The sequence below is a fragment of the Euphorbia lathyris genome, chromosome 1 (assembly GCF_963576675.1).
Source record: "Euphorbia lathyris chromosome 1, ddEupLath1.1, whole genome shotgun sequence".
NCBI classification, from domain to species: Eukaryota; Viridiplantae; Streptophyta; class Magnoliopsida; order Malpighiales; family Euphorbiaceae; genus Euphorbia; species Euphorbia lathyris.
In genome coordinates this window covers 56,064,958-56,085,524 of record NC_088910.1, presented here as the reverse complement: position 1 = coordinate 56,085,524, position 20,567 = coordinate 56,064,958, and the positions used below count along the sequence as shown (strand labels likewise).

The 20,567-nt window shown below is 34.7% G+C and overlaps 3 protein-coding genes across 3 annotated transcripts; all 3 read right to left on the bottom strand.

Annotated features, from left to right (window-relative positions):
* Positions 1 to 320: 320 nt before the first annotated feature.
* Positions 321 to 4,475, bottom strand: LOC136233913 (transcription factor BIM2). The gene is made up of 8 exons (XM_066023643.1): positions 4,235 to 4,475; positions 3,973 to 4,117; positions 3,612 to 3,696; positions 2,711 to 2,780; positions 2,516 to 2,611; positions 1,200 to 1,573; positions 869 to 998; positions 321 to 781 (listed from the first exon to the last, which is right to left on the bottom strand). The coding sequence occupies exons 2-8, from the start codon at positions 4,100 to 4,102 to the stop codon at positions 692 to 694; spliced, it is 975 nt and encodes a 324-aa protein (XP_065879715.1). The 5' UTR covers positions 4,103 to 4,117; positions 4,235 to 4,475; the 3' UTR covers positions 321 to 691.
* Positions 4,476 to 8,790: 4,315 nt separating this feature from the next.
* Positions 8,791 to 14,973, bottom strand: LOC136233902 (uncharacterized). The gene is made up of 11 exons (XM_066023634.1): positions 14,504 to 14,973; positions 13,979 to 14,142; positions 13,240 to 13,462; positions 13,015 to 13,157; positions 12,730 to 12,929; positions 12,496 to 12,630; positions 12,074 to 12,202; positions 11,247 to 11,662; positions 9,957 to 10,173; positions 9,265 to 9,458; positions 8,791 to 9,173 (listed from the first exon to the last, which is right to left on the bottom strand). The coding sequence occupies exons 1-11, from the start codon at positions 14,896 to 14,898 to the stop codon at positions 8,960 to 8,962; spliced, it is 2,430 nt and encodes an 809-aa protein (XP_065879706.1). The 5' UTR covers positions 14,899 to 14,973; the 3' UTR covers positions 8,791 to 8,959.
* Positions 14,974 to 17,078: 2,105 nt separating this feature from the next.
* LOC136233892 (uncharacterized) lies at positions 17,079 to 20,349 on the bottom strand. The gene is made up of 6 exons (XM_066023626.1): positions 19,916 to 20,349; positions 19,700 to 19,803; positions 18,978 to 19,075; positions 18,392 to 18,594; positions 17,563 to 17,624; positions 17,079 to 17,376 (listed from the first exon to the last, which is right to left on the bottom strand). The coding sequence occupies exons 1-6, from the start codon at positions 20,313 to 20,315 to the stop codon at positions 17,326 to 17,328; spliced, it is 918 nt and encodes a 305-aa protein (XP_065879698.1). The 5' UTR covers positions 20,316 to 20,349; the 3' UTR covers positions 17,079 to 17,325.
* Positions 20,350 to 20,567: the final 218 nt, after the last annotated feature.

Here is a 20,567-nt window from a genome sequence, read left to right as displayed (position 1 = left end):
AAGAAAGCAATTGCATGTGTTGGTGGAATAGGATATGAAGATTCGCGATCACAATAAAATCCATTTCTCTCTTTCCTCAAACAATAAAATTTGACATAATTGTTTCTTAGATAACAAGTAGTATCATTAAATTGTTAGGTATATGCAATTAATTCAACATGGACTTTATCATTAAGTATTAGTAACCCTTTCCATCTTTTTCCTTTTTTTATCTGAAAATGCTGTCTGTTCCATCTTAAAACATGGAAGGTGAATATATAGCCTTTTTACTTTTCAATTATTCAATATATACAAGGTCAATAATATAAATGAAATATGAATTTGCTATTTCATTATGTCTTTTCTTTTATTTCCTTTTCCTAAGATAAAGAAAGATAAAAAAAATAAAAAATGTTTCTCTAATATATAATTTGCAGATACCACACAAAGTGAAGGCTGAGAACTAGTTTTTATATATGGATAGGTATAGATACAAAGAGGATACAGACAATGGCATCTCCTGACGAGAGATGTACAAGGACAAGGAGAATCCATTTATAAACATATCATCTTTGCTGAACACCTCTTAACATCAATCAATCTCAGCAAAACCAAACCATACCCATTTACACCAAGGCCCCAAAAAAACAGCACAGAGAAAACATAGTGAATATGAGACACACGAAAAAAATCCTTACTCTCTCGTCTCATGTCATGTCTTTTGCCGCTTTTGAGCCTGATCTGAATCCTCTCCCATGTTCACATCCATGAGATGATTGCTACAAGGGATACTCGCTGAATCCTGGAAAGCAATTCTAGACTCATCAAGATTGGCAGGCACATTGTAAATATCATACTTGCTTTCAAGCAATTGATTCGGTTTTTATACCTTAGCTGTAGATGAAATGGATGCCACCCCTTTATTTCCTTTCTTCCCAAGATCAATCTGCACAGATATATTAGCATTCGACAAATCCACCCCAGCACTTTGTAGTGATTGTGTAAGATTGTTCAACAACCTGATTCACACAACATACTTGATGTCAGCCTGCAAATTAGCAACCAGACCACAAAGAAACAATCCAATATATAGCTGTGGCTAACCCTACACTCTAGATTGTAATAACTTAATAAGGCATCCATGAATAATAGATGAAGATCTTCAAGAAAAGCTATGAAAAGCAAAAATAAAATAAATAAAATTAAAATACTGCACTCACCCTTGAGAGTAAATACTGGATATATTGATTGTCCCTCCTTCAATTGTTAGCTCCTCTGGCTGGACCATAGTATCACTAGTAGTGGGAAACTCGACTGAGTGTGCATAAGAGACAGTTTGCTGAAGAGGATTAGCACCAACAGCATCACATCGAACAGGTGTAGGAACGGCCGGCTGCAGGGGCATGGGAAGAGATTGCTCTTCTATTGCCTTGCTAGGGTCAGAAGTTACATGATTTTGCGTGCCTGTAAGAATGGCCTGGCTGACGATGTTATTCTCATCAAATTTCCCAGGTACTATTGACCCTAGACCAGAACCATTTTTTACTGCTTGTGGATGACCAGAGAAATTTTGAATCCGCCAATGACTATTTCTCTATTTCAAAAGAGAAACCAGAGTAAATCTGAAATGTTCTAAATGGTAAACAAATACTAAACTAGATGCATTTTCAGATTACTTTCACCACCACTAGTTTCCAGAAGTTACAGCAAAGAGCAATAATGAGGAAGCTGAAGTGTAATTAATTTGAAATGAGTTTTAGTGAGTAAGAGATATTGCAGATAAGCTGACAGTATTGAAGCAAAATATGCCTGAGTCCACCAGACACTTGTATTGTAAAGCTAAAGTGGTAAACATTCAATGTTTACATTCTTTCCCCAAAGAACCAAAATTAAAATAAAAAGAGCAGGGAGAAGCATATGAGTGAAGAAGAAGATCATTCGCATGTTCAAGGAGACAACTTTCCTTCAATATCACAAGTTCAATATTTTATACCAAATTTAAAACCAAAATACCTGGAAAAGGATTATTAGCAATTCAACAACACACAAGCATCAAAAGGGCTGATCAAAAGGCATAGTAAAGCCGTGAAGAACAGAAACTTCCTCAACCTTTTGTGAATCGCAGTCCATAAAAGCATCAATTCCTAGGCTCAAACCAAAAGACTCCAAAGGAAAAAATAGTTTTCCAATTACTCAATAAATATTCGCATCTGCTTTTTTCAAGGATTATGAAGAATTCTAGTAGAGTTGCTAATCCGTAGCCAGATTACAGATTCCTCCTCTGATTAATGTATTTGAAACTTCAAAGGGCATATAGAAAATGAAAACATCCATGATGCATGGTAAATCAAATATTTCACTTCCCAATAGGTTCAATGTGTGAAAACCCTATGTTGAATTTCTACATCTAGTAATTGAATTAGCAAACTGTGAACATCAACTCTACTCCCAGAGGATGGCAGGCAGTATCTTTTGTATACACGTAAATAAAAGCCATTAAGTGGACCAAATACATGACTAAGCAGTAGAGCCTTACCCATGGCATCAACTTCGTGGGCTCAGAATTCCATCCCTGGTATGAACCCTCAAACTTTTGCACCTTTTCCTGTAAGTATTGGACATATTCAATCACCTGTAGAAGAATATTAATATTCAGTAAGCTAATTTGAACTGAATAATTATGACAGAATACACAAGGATGCTATAGTTAGTTTCCATATTAAAGGCACACCTCTAATAGAAATGATGCTGTATCTCTCTTTTGATCACTGTGAGGTATAAGATCTCTTAATATCTGAAATCTGAGGGAAATAAATAATGGTTAATGAACATTTATGAGTTTCTATTAATAAGGAATAACGACAGATAATATTCTAAACCCTCTCTAAAACCATATCAATCTCTGAAGGACTATAGCTCCAACTCTGTATGAAAATATAAGAACCTGTCCTTGTGTACTAGTATACTTCTTCACACTACAAATGCATGATCTGAAATCTTGAAATAAGAAAAAAAAAAAGAGTGACAGCTCCGAAAAGCATGCACACTTTGAGCAATTATATAATTCCTATTCTATAGTAGCAGCATATAAGTGTGTCCATATTTACAAACCCACAGTTAAGGTGAATTCTGGTCAAATTAAATAACAAACTCAAATAATTATAGCAAGAAAATTCACAAAAAGAAGAGTCTAGAATAGCAGCAAAACCAACATGTCTATAATCTCTAGATATAGTGATTGCAACAGAAGAATGTAGAAAAGCAAAAAAAAAAAAAAAAAAGATGAGCATATGTCATATGATGACAAGTTTAAATGTACAAGAAGCATTGGCTGGAAATCAGTCCCACATTTTCACTTCAACGCAGAAGGTTAAGTGTCGAGCAGATAAGTCCAACCTAAGATGACTGGTTAAAGAGCCACAGGATATTCCACATTGACATGATTTCCAATCCAACCAGTTAGCAACCACCTCAATGAAAATAAGCTCAAACCACCTTGTTTCCAATTGATGAAATTTAAACGAATGGCAGTAAAGTTCTTAAAGTAGCCCCTCTGTGGAAATGAAAGCATATGCAGCAATAACAACCATGAGTTGAACAAAAAAAGCAGGTTCAGATATAGAATAACAAACCTTTCGTTAATTTTGCTTCTCCTTCTTTGCTCCGTGACAGAGTGTTTCGATCTTATGGCACTAGCCTTATCACTGTTCTTCCCATCTGAGATTGACATATAAAAATTCCCACAATACATCAATTTAATTCAATTAAAACGAAAAGTAGGAAGAAGAAGACTTTGATTTTAACCCCCCAAGGACATAAAGGCTCAAATTTTTACGACTTGGCAAAAACTAATAAACAAAATTTTGCCCTCGGTGTAGTTTTCGGAAACGTCATGAATAATTGTCTCAAAATAACGAATAAGAAGAACAATAATTTTATCACCTTCATAGAAAGTAATGAAACAAAGCTGGATCTAACAAGAGATAAACACACCTTTGTTAATATTACTACTGTTATTGTTGTTGTTAGAAGTAACATTCAAAGACGGCCCATCTTTCCTTGAACCAAAATCCTCTTCATCGTACTCTTCCTCATCCTGATTTTGATTTCCTTTTCCTCTCATTGACGAGTCTAAATGCTGCAAAAGGAACGAAAAGAGTTAAAGTTCTGAAAACATAACAAGCTATGTACCTTTTGCTGACAAACAAGAAGAAACATACAGGAAACACGCGAAGAAGGACAGGAAAAAAAAAACCTATCGGTATTTCAGATTTCGGAGACTTAGGTGAGGGTAAGCGCCGGTATGTCTGTCCAATTTTCCGATGAGAACCGCGGTTGTTGGAATGTAGTCCGCCTCCTCCTCTTCAAATAGCTTCTGTTTTCTCCGTGAGTTGGGAATGCAGTGGCTTTCTTCTTCTTCTTTTCTGTAGAAAACAGAGTAAGGGATTCTATATGAGATAGCACATGTTCTTCCCGTGAGCTTGATCCTTTTTTTAGTTATTTTTTTCTTGTTATTTTTTACATGTGTTGAAGATAAATTTGTTTATACACGCATTGTCTTTATTCTTCTAATTTTCATACATTTGGACTAGTATCACTTTTGCCCTTCAATTGGGAAAAACAGATTGGTTTGACCCCTAAATGAGAAAATATCAATGTATATAAAACTATATATTTTATTGTTTTTTTTCAACCAAACCAAAATTATACATTAACTAGTGGCAACAATATATTTACAAAGAATAGATCTTAATTACATGTGTTGAAGATAAATTTGTTTATACACGCATTGTCTTTATTCTTCTAATTTTCATACATTTGGACTAGTATCACTTTTGCCCTTCAATTGGGAAAAACAGATTGGTTTGACCCCTAAATGAGAAAATATCAATGTATATAAAACTATATATTTTATTGTTTTTTTTCAACCAAACCAAAATTATACATTAACTAGTGGCAACAATATATTTACAAAGAATAGATCTTAAAAATCCATGAGCTATAAAACAACTAAACAGATTAACATTAGAATAAGCATGACAGGCTATAGCATCAGTCGCCTCATTCGCTAACCATGGAACGAACATCACAAAACAATTAGAACGTGATTGAAAACCAACTTGAATATCTTCCATGACACATCCGAACTCCGTCAGATCTTTACGTCTGGAGTGAAATGTGTCAACCACCGCCTTCGCATCACATTTAAACGTAATATTGACATACAGGAGTGAGAACACCCATTGTATAATTTCTCTCAAGGATCGCACTTCCGCGAGTTTGGCCGATATAATTCCATTTGATAGTGAGCTATAATCCACCAAAAAATCGCATGTCTGTCCTCGTAAAGTCGCACCTGTCCCAAACTGCTTCCGGTCACCGAAGATCGCTGCATCCATGTTACATTTCACCCCGCCTTCCCCCGGTCTGCTCCACTTAACAGCTGGTCTGCCTGGACCATGAGCAACTCGATTCCCCAACCTCTAATGTCGTAGCTCCTGTCGGTTTGCCAACATCCCGAACGCACCAGCCATCGCATCCGCATCCACATCCAATTAATCCAAGATAACACCATTGAGGCGCTTATAACTACACTTGTTAGAGTCATGTTTTAGGACAACAACTGTAACATAATGCAAGAAAAACATTCTCAAATTTATCTCTTTTGAGAAATATTTTATAAAACATCCTTGAAATAGTGAACAATACTGTGTATTCAATTGTAATCAATATAAGTTATAGCCATGAGTATATATACATAATTAAGAAAGCATTCTAACTTTACAAAAACACAAATAACTAGGAAACAATACAAAGTTGCAATTCGTACACAACTCTATCATGTCCCCACAAGTTGCACACAATAAGGAGCGAGTGCCAACGTGGTTCATAACTACCCTTGACACCCATGGAATTACTGTGTTTTATGTGCATAAATTAGTTGTAGTGTGTTAAAAATCCAAAAATCCCCCAAGGGACTTGAACAAAAATTCAGCAAATATGATGATATCTCTGTTATAGCCTGACGAGCTCACCACCACAACTCGTTGAGCTACTCATCTTCAGACGAATTTCCCTCTTTCAACCAAAGCAAATCGTCAAGGTACACAATGTAGATCCATGAGCAAGAAGCTAAAACTAGAAATAAAGGCAAAAGGCCAGAAAAAGACAGAAAAAGCCAAATAAAAACAGAAAATGGCTAATGCACAAAAAGAAAAATCAAGTGCATTTCTGAAATAAAAAAGGAAAAACCATCTTCAAACCCATCATTCACCACACATCTTCCAAAGGTACACTGATATGCTCTAAATTATGTACAAAGTCATATGTAGTTCCATAAATACACACATTATTCTCTCATTCATACCTCACATAAACTCTCATTACAACCCGTGTAAAAGACCTTGTTGATCGAGTCTATAATTAGATTAGCAAGTGGTGGTGATTAAGGAATTGAGAACCCAAACATCACATATTGCAATGCTTATAACGAGATATCAAAATATGTAAACACTTTAACCTTGGGCGAAAAGAAATGAAAAGGCTATGCAAAAACAGAAAATACAAAGCCTTGAAAGACCACTTTATGAGGTTCTAGATTGGTTCACGCTTTCAAATTAGGATATGTTGTATGATGTTATTACTTTTGAGAAAATCATAACCTTTAAATCAAGTTCAATCATGTTCTAAGTTTCTAATCTTTAGATTGGTTTGCATAAATGGTGACGATGGAATGTCAAGTGAAACTAGTCCTGTTATCAATTTGCATCATCTTTGTTGTTTGAGCCTTGATTTTGTCTTGATCTAGAGACTTGCTTGAGGAAAAGCAAGGTTCAAAAGGTGAGGAGGTTGTTATCGCCATATTATATAGAGTCTTAGAGTCTAGCTTAGCCCTATTTATATGCTTTTCTCGTTGTTTTCTTCTAATTTATAGTGTCTTCTGTCTTATCTTGGTCTAATAAGAGTTTCGAATTATTTCAGTTACAATCAGGCCTTCAAAGTCAACCATGGATCGAGAAGTCAACCTTCAAAAATCACAATCCAGCTCGGCGAGTTGGACACAGTAGCCCGTCGAGCTACGACAGAAGTAGGAATTGATTCTTATCGAAACTCTACTCTGAAAGGTCCGATCTTATTTGACTTAATCCACTCTATTCCGATCAGAAAGAGGCTAAAAGACCTAATCGGACTAGATGACGACCAAGAGCATTACAAATAGGGATTTTCTTCATTGTAATAGTATTAATTTAGTTACCTAGCTTAGTTTATAGTTCACATTATATTTTTGTTTACATTCCACTCATCAATGAACTAAAAATTAGTTTGTCTTTCATCCCTATTTATTCAATTTACGTTGTTATATTAAAGTTTTTTTTCATCTCAACTCTATCCCGTCTTATCACCTTGAATTAACAATCCAATTCAATAAACATGGGTTCGGCACCAGTCCATCTTAACATGCCTTTGTGTTTTATCGTTATTTATTTGATGACAAAATTATACTTTTCATTTTCACAAAACACATTTCCACGTTAATGTTGTTCATATCTCTATAATATTATTGTAAAAAAAAAAGTTGTACTTCGTTCAAAAAAAATTATTATTTTACTTACTATTTAGCAATGTTTTAAAACCAGATCGGAAGTCGAAACAGATTAACAAGTGGATCAAGGGTCAATGGATTCAACCGATTAACTCGAATTGGTTAAATCAGATAACCTCATAAATTATATATATATATATATATATATAATCTAATTTAAATTATAAAATTTACTGAGACTTTTAAATTATATTTTATGTATATTTAAAATTTAAATACAAGGTAAACTCTATTTATATTGCAACGATAAATTAAATTTTTAATAATATTTAAAATATATATAAAAATAAATACTAAATAATATTTTAAATTTTTAATGTGTAAGTATTTGTCAAAAACAAAGTAAGCATAGCTTATACCCATAGAGTGATGATATTAATCAAGGTGCCTTCTATTAATACGAAACTTAGATGTTCAAGTATTTTTCCTTGTTTTGGAGGCATGATTTTTCTTCGTTTTGTTCTTCGGGGTTGAGAGAATTTCACTTTTTTGAATGAAAAATGAAAAGGGCAAAAATGTCAAACAGGAGGCGATGGTAAGTAAAATAGGGGCGGCGTATAGCAATCCACAAAAAAAATCAAAACACTAGTTCTAAATTATCAAATAATAAAATGAGATATAAATATCAATTTTACCAAACACTTTCACTTTTAAACTTCATTTTATCGAGAAATTCTATTATGGTCCCGGTCCATTGGACCTTACCAATAGAAACATAACAAATGTACATCTTCTTTCCTTACACCAATCATATTCCAATGGATAATATGATTCTCTTTTTTCAGTAGTCAGGTCCATTGCACCCGATTCACCGTAAAAGTTCTCTATTTTATCACATAAAATTATTTAAACTAATAATAACTTGCATTGCTCTAATAGCAAATGAATTTTTACTTTAACAGTCTTAAAAAATAACAGAGTATAATCATCCCTCCAATAAACTCCTATTGATATATATCTTAATCCCCTAGTCATCACATGACATATGAATCCAATATAAAACGCCCTATAAATTATAATAGCACATCAAAAAATATATAATATAATTTTTGATTCAAAAAAAAAATATATATATATATATAATATAATTTTGGTTACATTAATAGCATTTTACCATTTCAAAGGGTGACCAACTGAAGTCACAATTGGCAATGATCCAGCTAAACGCTTATCCTGAATGACAATATAACATACAACTCTATTTGCCATTTGCAGATATGTAAACTATGATTATAGACTTTATGTTCAGTGACATTAATATTGTAATTGTATTACAAAATATCACTAAAATTTCCAAATATATATGGATCATGTCAATGTGTTTTTTTAAGTTATCCATTTATCACCTGCAGCATCTATGTTACTTTGAAACTCTCCTTACTGCTTGACCAACTTTGTGTCTGTTAAGTTCTCTACAATTTTAATCAAAAAAGCATAATCATAAGCTGTTTCTTCAGATCGGCTAAGGAGACCGCCTTCACCAAAGTGTCCTCCTCTCATATCCGTCTTCAGAATCACCGACCGCGAACAACTTACACATGTACTATCGCGTATTCTGGCTACCCATTTGGCTGCTTCCCAAACTCCAACCCTAGCAACAATACCACAAAGTTAAGTGAGTCCAAGAGAATATACAGAAAAGCTTTCATGAAACATAAGATTCTGGATAGTAATGAATTTGCCTTGAGTCAAGATATGATGCTCTAACAAGCATTGATGGAAGGCACGCGTTTCGAGGAATGTTGTCATAAGGAGAGTAACTTAAAATATACTCAAACTGGGATTGCATATCTGGATTCCCAAATTCTTCATAGTCCAGTATTGTAAGAGGCAAACTTGGATCCAACAATGTGTTGCATATGTCAACAAATGGAACCTGACACAACACTTAAACGTCAGTTCTAAGATTTTAAAAGCAAGGTGTACATAATACTTAGAAAGGAAAGTATTTACTGAACTTTCTGGAATCGTATACATATCTAGACAAAAGTAACCAACTACCTTCAATGTAAATCACAATTTATAGCATTTGAGCAAAAACTTGATTAAGATATAACAATTTTAGAGAATTTTAAGCTTCATAAGCATATCAAGGATTGACTTGATACGAAGAACTAAATCAAAGTCTTCATTCTACGATTTCTTGAATATTAGCACCAATGAAGCTTGCATCTTCCTGTAATTCTCGAATAGTGGATTCAAGTCGTTTAATATTTGCCTTCAATGTTGCTTTTTTTTAGTTCATGTTGAAGATGATAACAGGACACAGATTTCATTTTGTTTTCTAATCGTCACGCTGTTCCCAACAAGAAAGAGTCAAGAAAAAGAAAAAAAGAAAAGGTAAGAATTTACAATATCCTATTTCCATCTTTACCTTCAATATTGCAGCTCGAAACAAACTCGGGTTCATATTGATAGCTGCGCCAACAAGAAGGCCCCCAGCACTATATCCAATTGCAGTGAGCTTATCTTTATGAACATAACCCTCCTTGATAAGGTAATCACCACATGATATAAAATCATACATGGAATTAAGTTTTTCCAAACCACTGCCAGATTTATGCCACGACGAATCCCTACCACTGCCACCCCTGCCCAAGCAAGAGTTGTGAAACTTTTGAAATATGACTAAAATATATATATATATATATATATAAAATAAAACGGCCATGAAAATATTCGTCAACCAAAAAAGATGCCAGATAGCATTTGGCTATTTTGTTTTTGAATAAAATGGAGTGAGAATTTGAAGAAAGACAGACAGGTAAAACTGAAACAGATCAAAGTTTACATCATAGTTATTAAAGGCGCAAGGCACACTAAGGCGCAAGGGGGGTCCTGGAGCCTTGGCGCAAGGCGCAACTTAAGGCGCGCGCCCGAGCGACTCGAGGCGCACACAAAAAAAATATCATAAATTCATAATACTAGTCACAAATAATCACAAATAGTCAAATAACAACAATAAAACCATAAAATGCATGAGTTAAGTCCTAGTTAACTACTAAGGCATGAGTTACCTGTTGCGATATGTGGAGTAAAAACTGTCGATCTTTGTCTATCCCTGCTTTTCTTTTATTTTCTGAACTTAAAAAACCCTAAAATATCCTCAAAACCCTAAATACCCTCAACCCTAAAACTCCCTAAATTACCCTAAGGTAGCTGAGGCGCACCAAGGCGCACTAAGGCGTGCGCCTGACTGACCGCGCCCGCCTTTGGGCTCTAGAGGCGCTAAGGCTGGAGCCTTAGCCTGAGGCGCGCCTTTAATAACTATGGTTTACATTTAAACTAATTAAAGGAGTAGCTAAACGTCAGATATTAAATATTAATATGAATTGGTCCTTTAACTATCAGCTTAAAACTTTTAGTTCAAACAGTTCGAATCCTGCCAGTTAAATTGCAGGATATGGTAATATGAGCTTGTGTTCTGCACGCTTCAAGCCTAGTGGCATTCACGTGCGGGGGTGTGTCAGATATTAATATGAATCTGGCCATTAACTATCAACTTAAGCTTTTAGTTCAAACGGTTCCATGACACTAAATAAGAAGCTTTAAACATGATTTGATTCATTTTAATTTATAAATTTGATCTGTTATTGATGTCTTTCCAAAAACAGCAGTATGTTTAGAGGCTCAATAGAAATACATTAAACTTGATGGAACAAACCTCACATCAGCAAAAGCCAAAACCCAACCACGATCAAGCAAACTCACTCGATCTGGACACCAGCTTTTATCCAAAACCTCCCCATAAGCACCATAGCCTTGTAAGAGTCCAGGAGACAGATTCTTCTGCCAGGATTTTTGAGAGTATAATATGGTCAGCGGAATCCTGACACCATCATGCGAAACTGCTTCCTTTCTTTCACAACAGTATGTATCAGAAAAATCTTTCCATTTCCTCAATTCAACACTATGGCCATTTTTCTCCTCACCATTTTGCGTATCAAGATACTCAGGCGTATCTAGATCATGGTTTAGTAAGCATGTTTCATGATTATTGGGCATTCCTCTCACTTCCTCCTGCAGCACAACTGAGAATGTCTGTTTTGACATGTCATAATCAACAATCACATCGGGCATCTGCACATTCAAAGGGAACCAAATTAGGTAAATGCACAACATATGAGACAGCTTCCTGAGTCGTGATGGGAAGTTTGATCTTATATGTTGAGAAACTCGAATAATAAATGACAAGATTTCGGTTAGATGATTGATGATTAACATACCATATGAAAACTAAGTACTGAATAGGCAATGCAACAAACCATGTCATTAGAAGAAAAATGAGCTATGGACTAAAATTGAAATTAAAAATATATTTCTGAAATGCATGTTAGCGAAGAGGCTTGACAGGGAGCAGCAACGGAAACGCCATGAGTTTTAGGACAAGATATAAATATGCAACCCTCAACATAAAATGAATTGTGAGTTAGAAACTATTATACGTCATTGCAACTTAAATTCTTGTACTTTTGTAAATGGAAATTATACCACTGGAGATGACACCACCACTCGGTACACTGGGTTCATGAAGTCATGGTTTGACCCTGGAACAATGCTACATAGATTTGAAGGCAGAGGGAAAAACCATGGTTGAAGATCCTCAATCTCCAATTCACTCTGTAAAACAATCAGGGAAAATAATAAACTGAACAACAAGCATTTTCTGATATAAAACTAGTATATGTTGCCATCGTTATCCTCCTCTTCACCATTGCTTCACTGATTAGAAACCACCTGTAACTATGCACAATCATAGGTCTTAAACAAGGAATTGAATGCATACTTCTTGATTACTTGTTAACTCTGTCAACAAGATTTTTAACCTCTTAAATTAATAAGTAATAGACGCAAAGCAAACTTAAAAGAATCCTACTTGTGACTAAGATTTTTCTAAAAGGAAATTCCAATACCTTATAGTCGACCTTGATAGGCAAATTGATGGAACATAGCATAGGTAAACCTTCCTTCTGGAGAAAAATTACTAAATGTCCATTAAAAATGTCCATATCCTGAAATTGCATGTCTTCACTAGGAAAGATGATATTCTGTAAAATGATATAGAGTTGGGCAAAAGGTGAGGGAACAGGGAAAATTGAATCGTAAGTAGGGTCCAATTGAACAATGGATAATTTTGAAGTACAGACCTTCCACTTAGACGTGTGAATATGTTCAACCTCACATGTGGCCAAGTAATAACTTTCACCAGCCCACCCACTGGAAGGAGAATTTGTGAGAATGTAATACAGACCACCATGGTGTTCCAAAAAAAACTGCACACCAGAAACACGCTTGTGTATTCTTTGCAATCTGTGAAGTGGTTTTGTTACATCAATAACATAAACCTGTAACATAAGGCATGATATAAGCCCCTCCGAAAGAGTAATCCTAGAGTGCAAGAAGTTTAAAAGGAAATAAGTAAATTCCTTCCTCCGAAGAAGTTCTTGAGTTTGAGTTCACAGTTATGAACTTGCCATCTTTTGTGCTTGTTATATCCACACAAAAGCTTGAATCACTTTCAGTGAATACAGGAACATCTTTTATCTCTTCAGATCCTAGTTTTGTGCAGAGAACCCTATCAAACATAAGAGATGTCACAATGAAATAATGTTAAGTCAACATAGGTACGGCTCAACAAAGTAGCAAAAAAGATGTGCCTGTAAGGACGTTGATTCTCATCTGAAATTGTATAGAACAAAGTCTTGCTGTCTTGAGCCCATGCCAAACTAACAACTCCATTAGTTTCTGATCTTGGAACAGCTGACCCATTTCTGAGATCCTTAATTTGAAGAATAAATTGTTCATTTCCAGTAATATCAATTGTGTATGCGAGAAAGTTGTGGTCAGGTGAAACTCGGCATGAACCTACATGTACATAACCTGCAATCCCAAATGTACATACAGTAAGTACAAATGTTATCAATATTGTTCAGTTAGCAAATGTGCAAAATATAATTAGTTTCATTTGCAAAAAAGAATTGAGGACTGCGTTTTGACAACACATGTTTCAATATACAGACAATTAGGGGTGGGGATGGCAGTGGGGAAGGATTCTCTGTTTCTGTTCGCACCCCCTGTCATGTCCCTGCCCTGTTGCCATGAACAGTTACGAGCCTTTGCAAAGACTTATGTGCTTGCATCCATATAGAAACATGTCAAGATTATAAATCTTTCTTCTAAAATTCTGAGATTCTGAAAACTACATATTTGTCTTACCTTTTAGACTATGATAAAATATCAAGAAGCAAAATGATCTTTACAGGGATACAGACTTACATATGTATTCATCTCAAAATATACAATCAATACTTATGTAAGAATAATAAGAAAAGAAATTTAATAAGAAAACAATAGAAAAATCCCATATGAATATGAAGTGGTAAGACAGGAACTTGCCATATTGTTCTGCAATTTGATTCCAATCAAGCAAAATTTGTTCCATGCCCAACTGTTGTCTTGGATAACTGAGGTCTGTCTTTTCCCAGCCACTTTTTCCAGAATCTAACCTCCTGCATAGAACTGGGTATTGCTTCCCTTCGGGAATATACTGATAGTATAACCTGCTCAAGCAAAAGACGGAATTTTCTCAATAGTTCCTACAATTCTTACAATTAATTCAAACCAGAACCTAAGGTTAATTAATTAACAGGCCATCAACTTGACCAGCGGATCAAATTGATTACATAGCATTAACACAAACACCAAGCACGCAATCCATAATGCCTGAGCATATAATTTCAACTACTACTGAGCTCAACATAAACGGCTGAAATAATGGGAAGTACATCCCGAAGCATCATGCTAGAATTGAATACCATTCTTAAAAGGAAAATCAGTTTCAATTGAAAAGATGAGTAATAAAATAATGGTTTCATGAAGATTAGCAAAACAAAGAAAAAGGCAGGTGAAAAATGGACAAACCAGGGACCCCAAGGTTCGGGAGGAGTAGAAATTTGTGCAGGTATTCGATTCGTCATCTCATGAAACAGAGTTTGTTGAAGAATTTGAGTATCGGCCATGAATGCTTGAGCATAGGAGTTCTCTTGGTTAAGGTAATGGAGAAAATCAGGGTGAGTAGTGTTTTGCATCCAATGATAGGGATCCTGCCATGTTTTTCCATGAGCAGAAACTGTGAAAGGAAGTTTGTTTGGGAATGGAGGAGAGTGTGAGGGAGATGAAGAAGCACAAGGTGGAAATCGTGTGCAGTGAGAAGAGAAAGAAGAAGAGGGAAGAATGGGGATCAATTGAAGAGAAATGGAGAGAATAGAGATTCTTCTGAGCGAATGTTTAGAGGCTACGAGACTGGAAAATGCCATCAAATCTTGGAGGCTGCTGTATGTATGTGAAAAAGAAACCAAACCGATACCCTTCTTTCTTACAAGGTTTCTACATTCTACAATAAACAGAAAAAACAAGCTAGTTTTAAATCTTTGCAAGCGGAGGAATATGTTATTTACGAAAAAGCATGTACTTTGTGTTATTTTTATTTAAAAAAAATATATATATACACTTTACATGGTTTGTATTTTTTTTTTTTTTAATTATGAGCCTTATTTTCAAGGCATAAGATCCATTTCCTTCTTTAAACTAAAACTTAAAAGTCAATTACAATTTTAAATTGTAAAAATACTTAAAAGTCAATTACAATTTTAAATTGTAAAAATTATTAATGAGATCTTTGAACTAAGTAAAAAAACATCAATTGAGTTCTTACTTTATTCAAAAATCGGAAATTGTGACTATTTGATATGAACTGTAATGATCTCTGTATTGGTTCAAATTGATTTTGGGAAAGAGGGTTTGAAACTATTCAATCGAATGATATTCGATGATGATTCAATTAATGATTTTTTTGCTTAGGATGAGACTCAATTAATGATTTTTGCATAGTTAATAGATTTGACTCATAATTATGATAGTTTAAGGTTTTAATTGACTTTGAAACTTTAGATTGGAGAGCCGCATGGATGTTATGCCTATTTTAAAAAAACGTGATACGTTGACCTTTAATGATGTGATATGTTGATTTTATTATAATAAAATATTAGCTTTTAATAATTTGATATGTTTATTAGCAACAGGGCTGTAAATGAGTCAAACCGCCCATGAGCAGTTCGGTGGTCGGCTCGATAAAAGTTCAATTCGACTCGATTCGATTTGTAAACAAGCCGCTAGTGAGCACGATTTACTGACTCAGTTCGTAAACGAGCTTGCAAACCAAAGCTCGGTTCGAAAGCTCGCAAGCAGACTCGATTAGAACATTTATGAACAACTTTTTGTTTTGTAGAAAACTATATAGTTTTGTGTTAGTTCACAAATATCTGAACTTGATGTTATTTCGTTTGCTATTAAATGAGTTCGTTCACAAACATAATAAATAAGTAATAGACGAACTATTTGTAAGCATCTTGTTTATTTATTCACGAATTTTTGCTTGTTAACTTGTTTATGTACACAATTAAAGAGTTACTTGTGAGCAAACTTATAAATATAATTAACGATTTACTTACAAATAATTATTGGTTAGATAATTTTCTTAATGAACCAAGTTCAAAGAGAATTTTGGGCTCGAAACAAACTTGAGGCTCGGCTCAAGCTCGTTTATTTTCTAATGAGCTGAACCGAGCTTGAGCAAGCCAAAACTCGGCTCGGGCTCGTTAATTTTATAGTGAGCCGAGGTTGAGCAGGCCAAAGCTCGGCTCGGCTCGGTTCGATTACAACCCTAATCAGCAATAGGAGAAAAAATGTATTATGTATTTGCTGTATATTTCTCTGATGAGTTTCGATTTATAGGGTGAGTATATAACACAACAAGAGTCTTATGGGCCAGTGAGAGTAAAAAGATAGAGATAGGAAGAAAGGAAGAACTAGCATCCCAGTGAAATTAGAAAGTTAACAAAAGGATAAATGAGAAACATATATTAACATAAATAAGTCTCATCTTTAACAGCCCCTCAAACCGATAATCGAGAGCATAGTGTCAAGCAAATACTTAATAATTTGGTGTGTTTTGTTGGATTTGGAAGTAAGATATCTTGCTTGCTTATTGAATATCTACAAAGTTTAATTTTATAAGTGGGTAGATATGGACTAAAAATAAGATGATAAAAATTTCACAATTTCAGATTTTGCCCATGGAAAGTTTCAGTGAGATGTTTCTTTCTTAGCAAAAAAAGTGCTTAGTTCTAATTTTTGAAAAAGAAAATGTTTATTAAAATATCAACTTAACTGTAACATTTGATAAAAGCAATTCTGTTTTGTTTTGTGTAACCTGATGTTAGGCGTAATCATTATTTTATAGCAGGAAGGAATGCTCAGAATTCATTCAGGTTGAGTTTCACGAATCCTGGTGACTCATAGTTCAGTCCAAAAGTGAAAGCCCATTTTCTGAATCAAATGAATACTGTTTGTTTTATATAGCCATAAAGTTTGTGGTTACATCTCTACTACAACTGATCTTGGCTGTAGAGGAAAGAGTCATTAAGATGCTATAATATATCAAAACAAATTTTGAATTAAAATATCAAATCAACTGAATTTAGAAATCTGTACAAGCCAAATATAGATTTTTGAGGTACCCTAATCTTTCAACAAACTCAAATAACTTATCACTGTCCAAAACAACTTAAATAAGATCTATACTATAACAAGCTGCACAATTTGTGCCTCTAACCCACTGGCATTTGCTGCAAACTATTAATATATGATTCTCCCCATTGCCATATGTACTCTTTCTTTTCAATCTAACCAGTAGAAGCAGATGCTTTCTTTGAATGCTTCTCATCTTCAATATCCTGCAAATGCCCATAAAATTCAATACAATAATTTCAGAATGTGCTTCAAACTATATTTTCTGTTTTCCAAATTCATAATCATGGCAATCTATTCATGCTCAGTCATGCCTAAATTGAAAGGTGCTACACTAAAATGTACCATAGGAGACAAAGTGATACCACTAAAATGAAACAAAATCAACTCACAGAATTGTCAATCTTGTCAAAATCATCATCAAAGCTGCCATCACCATCGGCATCGGCATCACCTAAGAAATATTGCATATGATTAACCAACTGAAAGTAAAGAGCACAATAGGAAACATAAATTGTTAAAAAAAATCAGCTGTCTTCAGTTTATCAATTGTTTGTAATAATTTAACTCCTTAAGCATGTATTACTATCAGTATTCTTTTCCCCACATTCACCAGCGAGTTCATGAATAAAATTACTCGAATGCATGTCCCAGGCATGAGATAGAGCCACCCTTGAAGGACAAAGAAGTAAACCTTGGATAGTAAAACACTGCCCTGGACTACAAAAACTCATAAGAATTTCAAGAATTTGATTATGAGGAACCAGTGTTCTCTAGGAGTAAAATCCTAATCCCAGGCATGAGATAGAGCCACCCTTGAAGGACAAAGAAGTAAACCTTGGATAGTAAAACACTGTCCTGGACTACAAAAACTCATAAGAATTTCAAGAATTTGATTATGAGGAACCAGTGTTCTCTAGGAGTAAAATCCTAATTATATCAAAGGAGAAATTCATGGGTCCACTGTGTAATTCCTCGAAGCTTTTACTTTATGAGGTTTCTGCTGGATTTCATTTTTCAATATCAGCCTTTCAATATATATAGGACATTGTAGCAAAAACTTATTTTCAACAGCTCATTCAGCACCAGCACAGCATGGCAGCCTGAAAAATGCTAGTATGGCTCATTCAGAAATTCAACGCAATTGGCATTTGAGCAATTATATGGCCTTGCGACCAATTAATCCTACAAGTTATTACATATTCAAGGTTCAAACAATACCTGCATCTCCATCACTGTCTTCAAGGTCTCCCAAAAGAAAAGTGTCCAAGTCCTGCTCAGCTGATGATGTTTTGCTTTTCAGGTTATTTTCTTTCATCTGAGATCCACTATTATCTCCAGATACTGGACTTTGATTGGATTTGTCATCTTTTATTTGTTCTTCACCTTTGCGCTTAATATCCTCCATATACTGCTTCTCATACCTGAGTTCTAACAGAAACCAAGATAGTGAGCAATATGAGCCTATTTTGTCAAAATTCAAAAGCAATCTCTCTTTCATATAGATAGATCGACAACAGAAACAACTCCATTCTTATTTTTCACAATTTGGCGTGTAAAAACAACAAAAGATGAATCTATGAAATAAAATCAAACCAGCTGAGGCAAAATATTGACGCTAAATATCAACAGTTACATTCTTTAATCAGCCCTTGCATTGTTCCTATAATTCTTTAATATAGAAACATTCAAACAATGATGTAGCAATGCATGGACAACATTTTGTCAAAAATCAACTACTTCGAATCTTATAACATCTGGCATAAGTTCGCATAACTAAATCTCAAGAAAATTAACATGAACTTACGTTGCAACATGAGTGCTCACAAGTGTAAAGTAGATCCTCCAGAATCTCCTTTCTTTCATTGTGCGAGGGCATAATTCATATCTTAACTTTGAGATTTGCTGCATTAGTACATTAATCATCAGAAAGACTGCAATGTCATTTCTATTTGGAGGTAAATACAATCCAAATATAAAATGACAAAATTCTTGCCATGCAAAGGTAAGGAATAAACAGAGAGTAACATCAAGGCATCCAAAATTGGCATACAACTAGGCATAGAGGAACCGCAAAAATCCATACCAAACTTGGTGGTTGAACTCTACGCAGTAAGAATCTGACAAGTCTTGCACAATGAACATGATATTTTAGAACAATCATTCTAGCATGGACAATAATTATTCCTATAAAAAAGGAATTTTCTCTTGATGCTTCTGACGCAATTTAAATTAATCAGTGCAAAAGTGAGACGGAGCAGAGAGGGTTGAACAATATCTTTAGCAATAAGAGATAAATTTCAAGCATATTAAGTATGGAGAAGACAAGAAGCCGCTACATTTGCTTTCATAAATTGTTGAAAACCCAGTAAGCACTGAAGCACTGCGTCTAACAATTCTAATATAGTTTCAAAAGTATACTCAATTTAGGCCCCCAAACAACAATAAATAATTTTCCTAATCAAAACTGTCAAATACATAATTTTATTTAAAATGTATTAGAAATGCAAAATGGGAACACAAAATTACCTTAACATTAGTGAGAACAAGAGTGGCATGTCTCTCCTGCCACTCGTTAAGATCTTTCCGGACATTGGATGCCGTAGTCGGCACCTCAGACGCCTCAGCTTCATCTACACCGATCACCACCACATCGTCAAACAAATTAATTGACCTACGTAAATATCAAAACCGAAAAAAAAATACGAACAGGAGAAATGACATTTTCACATTCAACTAGCATACCTTGAATTGGAAAATTCTTGAAAGTACTGGAAGTCAGTCCCTTAACAAAATCTCTCAAATCATCAGTAACACCAAACTTCAGAAGCTCCTCTGGATCCGTAGCTGTAGAGTCAGAAGAAGAAGAAAAGGGAAAAGACGACGAAGAGGAATTCACAATGGATAGAGAGGAGAGCTGAGAAGGGATGATATCCGAAATGGACTTGATTTGGATCTGATCGGCTTGCTTGAGAGCAGCAATTTTTAACTGATCGGCTTTCTTGGAGGCTTCCAATGCAAGCTCTTTGGATTTCTTAGCAGTCTCGGCGACTAGATCGGAGATTCTGTTGGATGACGTTAGGGTTTGGGATTTCTTGGCCGCGTCTTCAGCATATTGCTTCGCTCTCTTCCATATATCTTCCATTTTTGACGTTACTTGCTTCTCTGCTACCTTTGTGTCATTATATTGCCATTGACCTTCCATTTTGGTTGCAAGTCAAAAATTGTGATCATTCGGTGTCGTTTAAACTTTAAACCATCCCAAATTTCCAATGGATTTGTTGGGGTAAATTACATCATGAACTTTTAAGAATTTCAATTCTTAACATTATAGTCACTAAACTTTATACTTTTTAATATATGTGATCATTTAATGTCTTAAAACGATTATTAATGG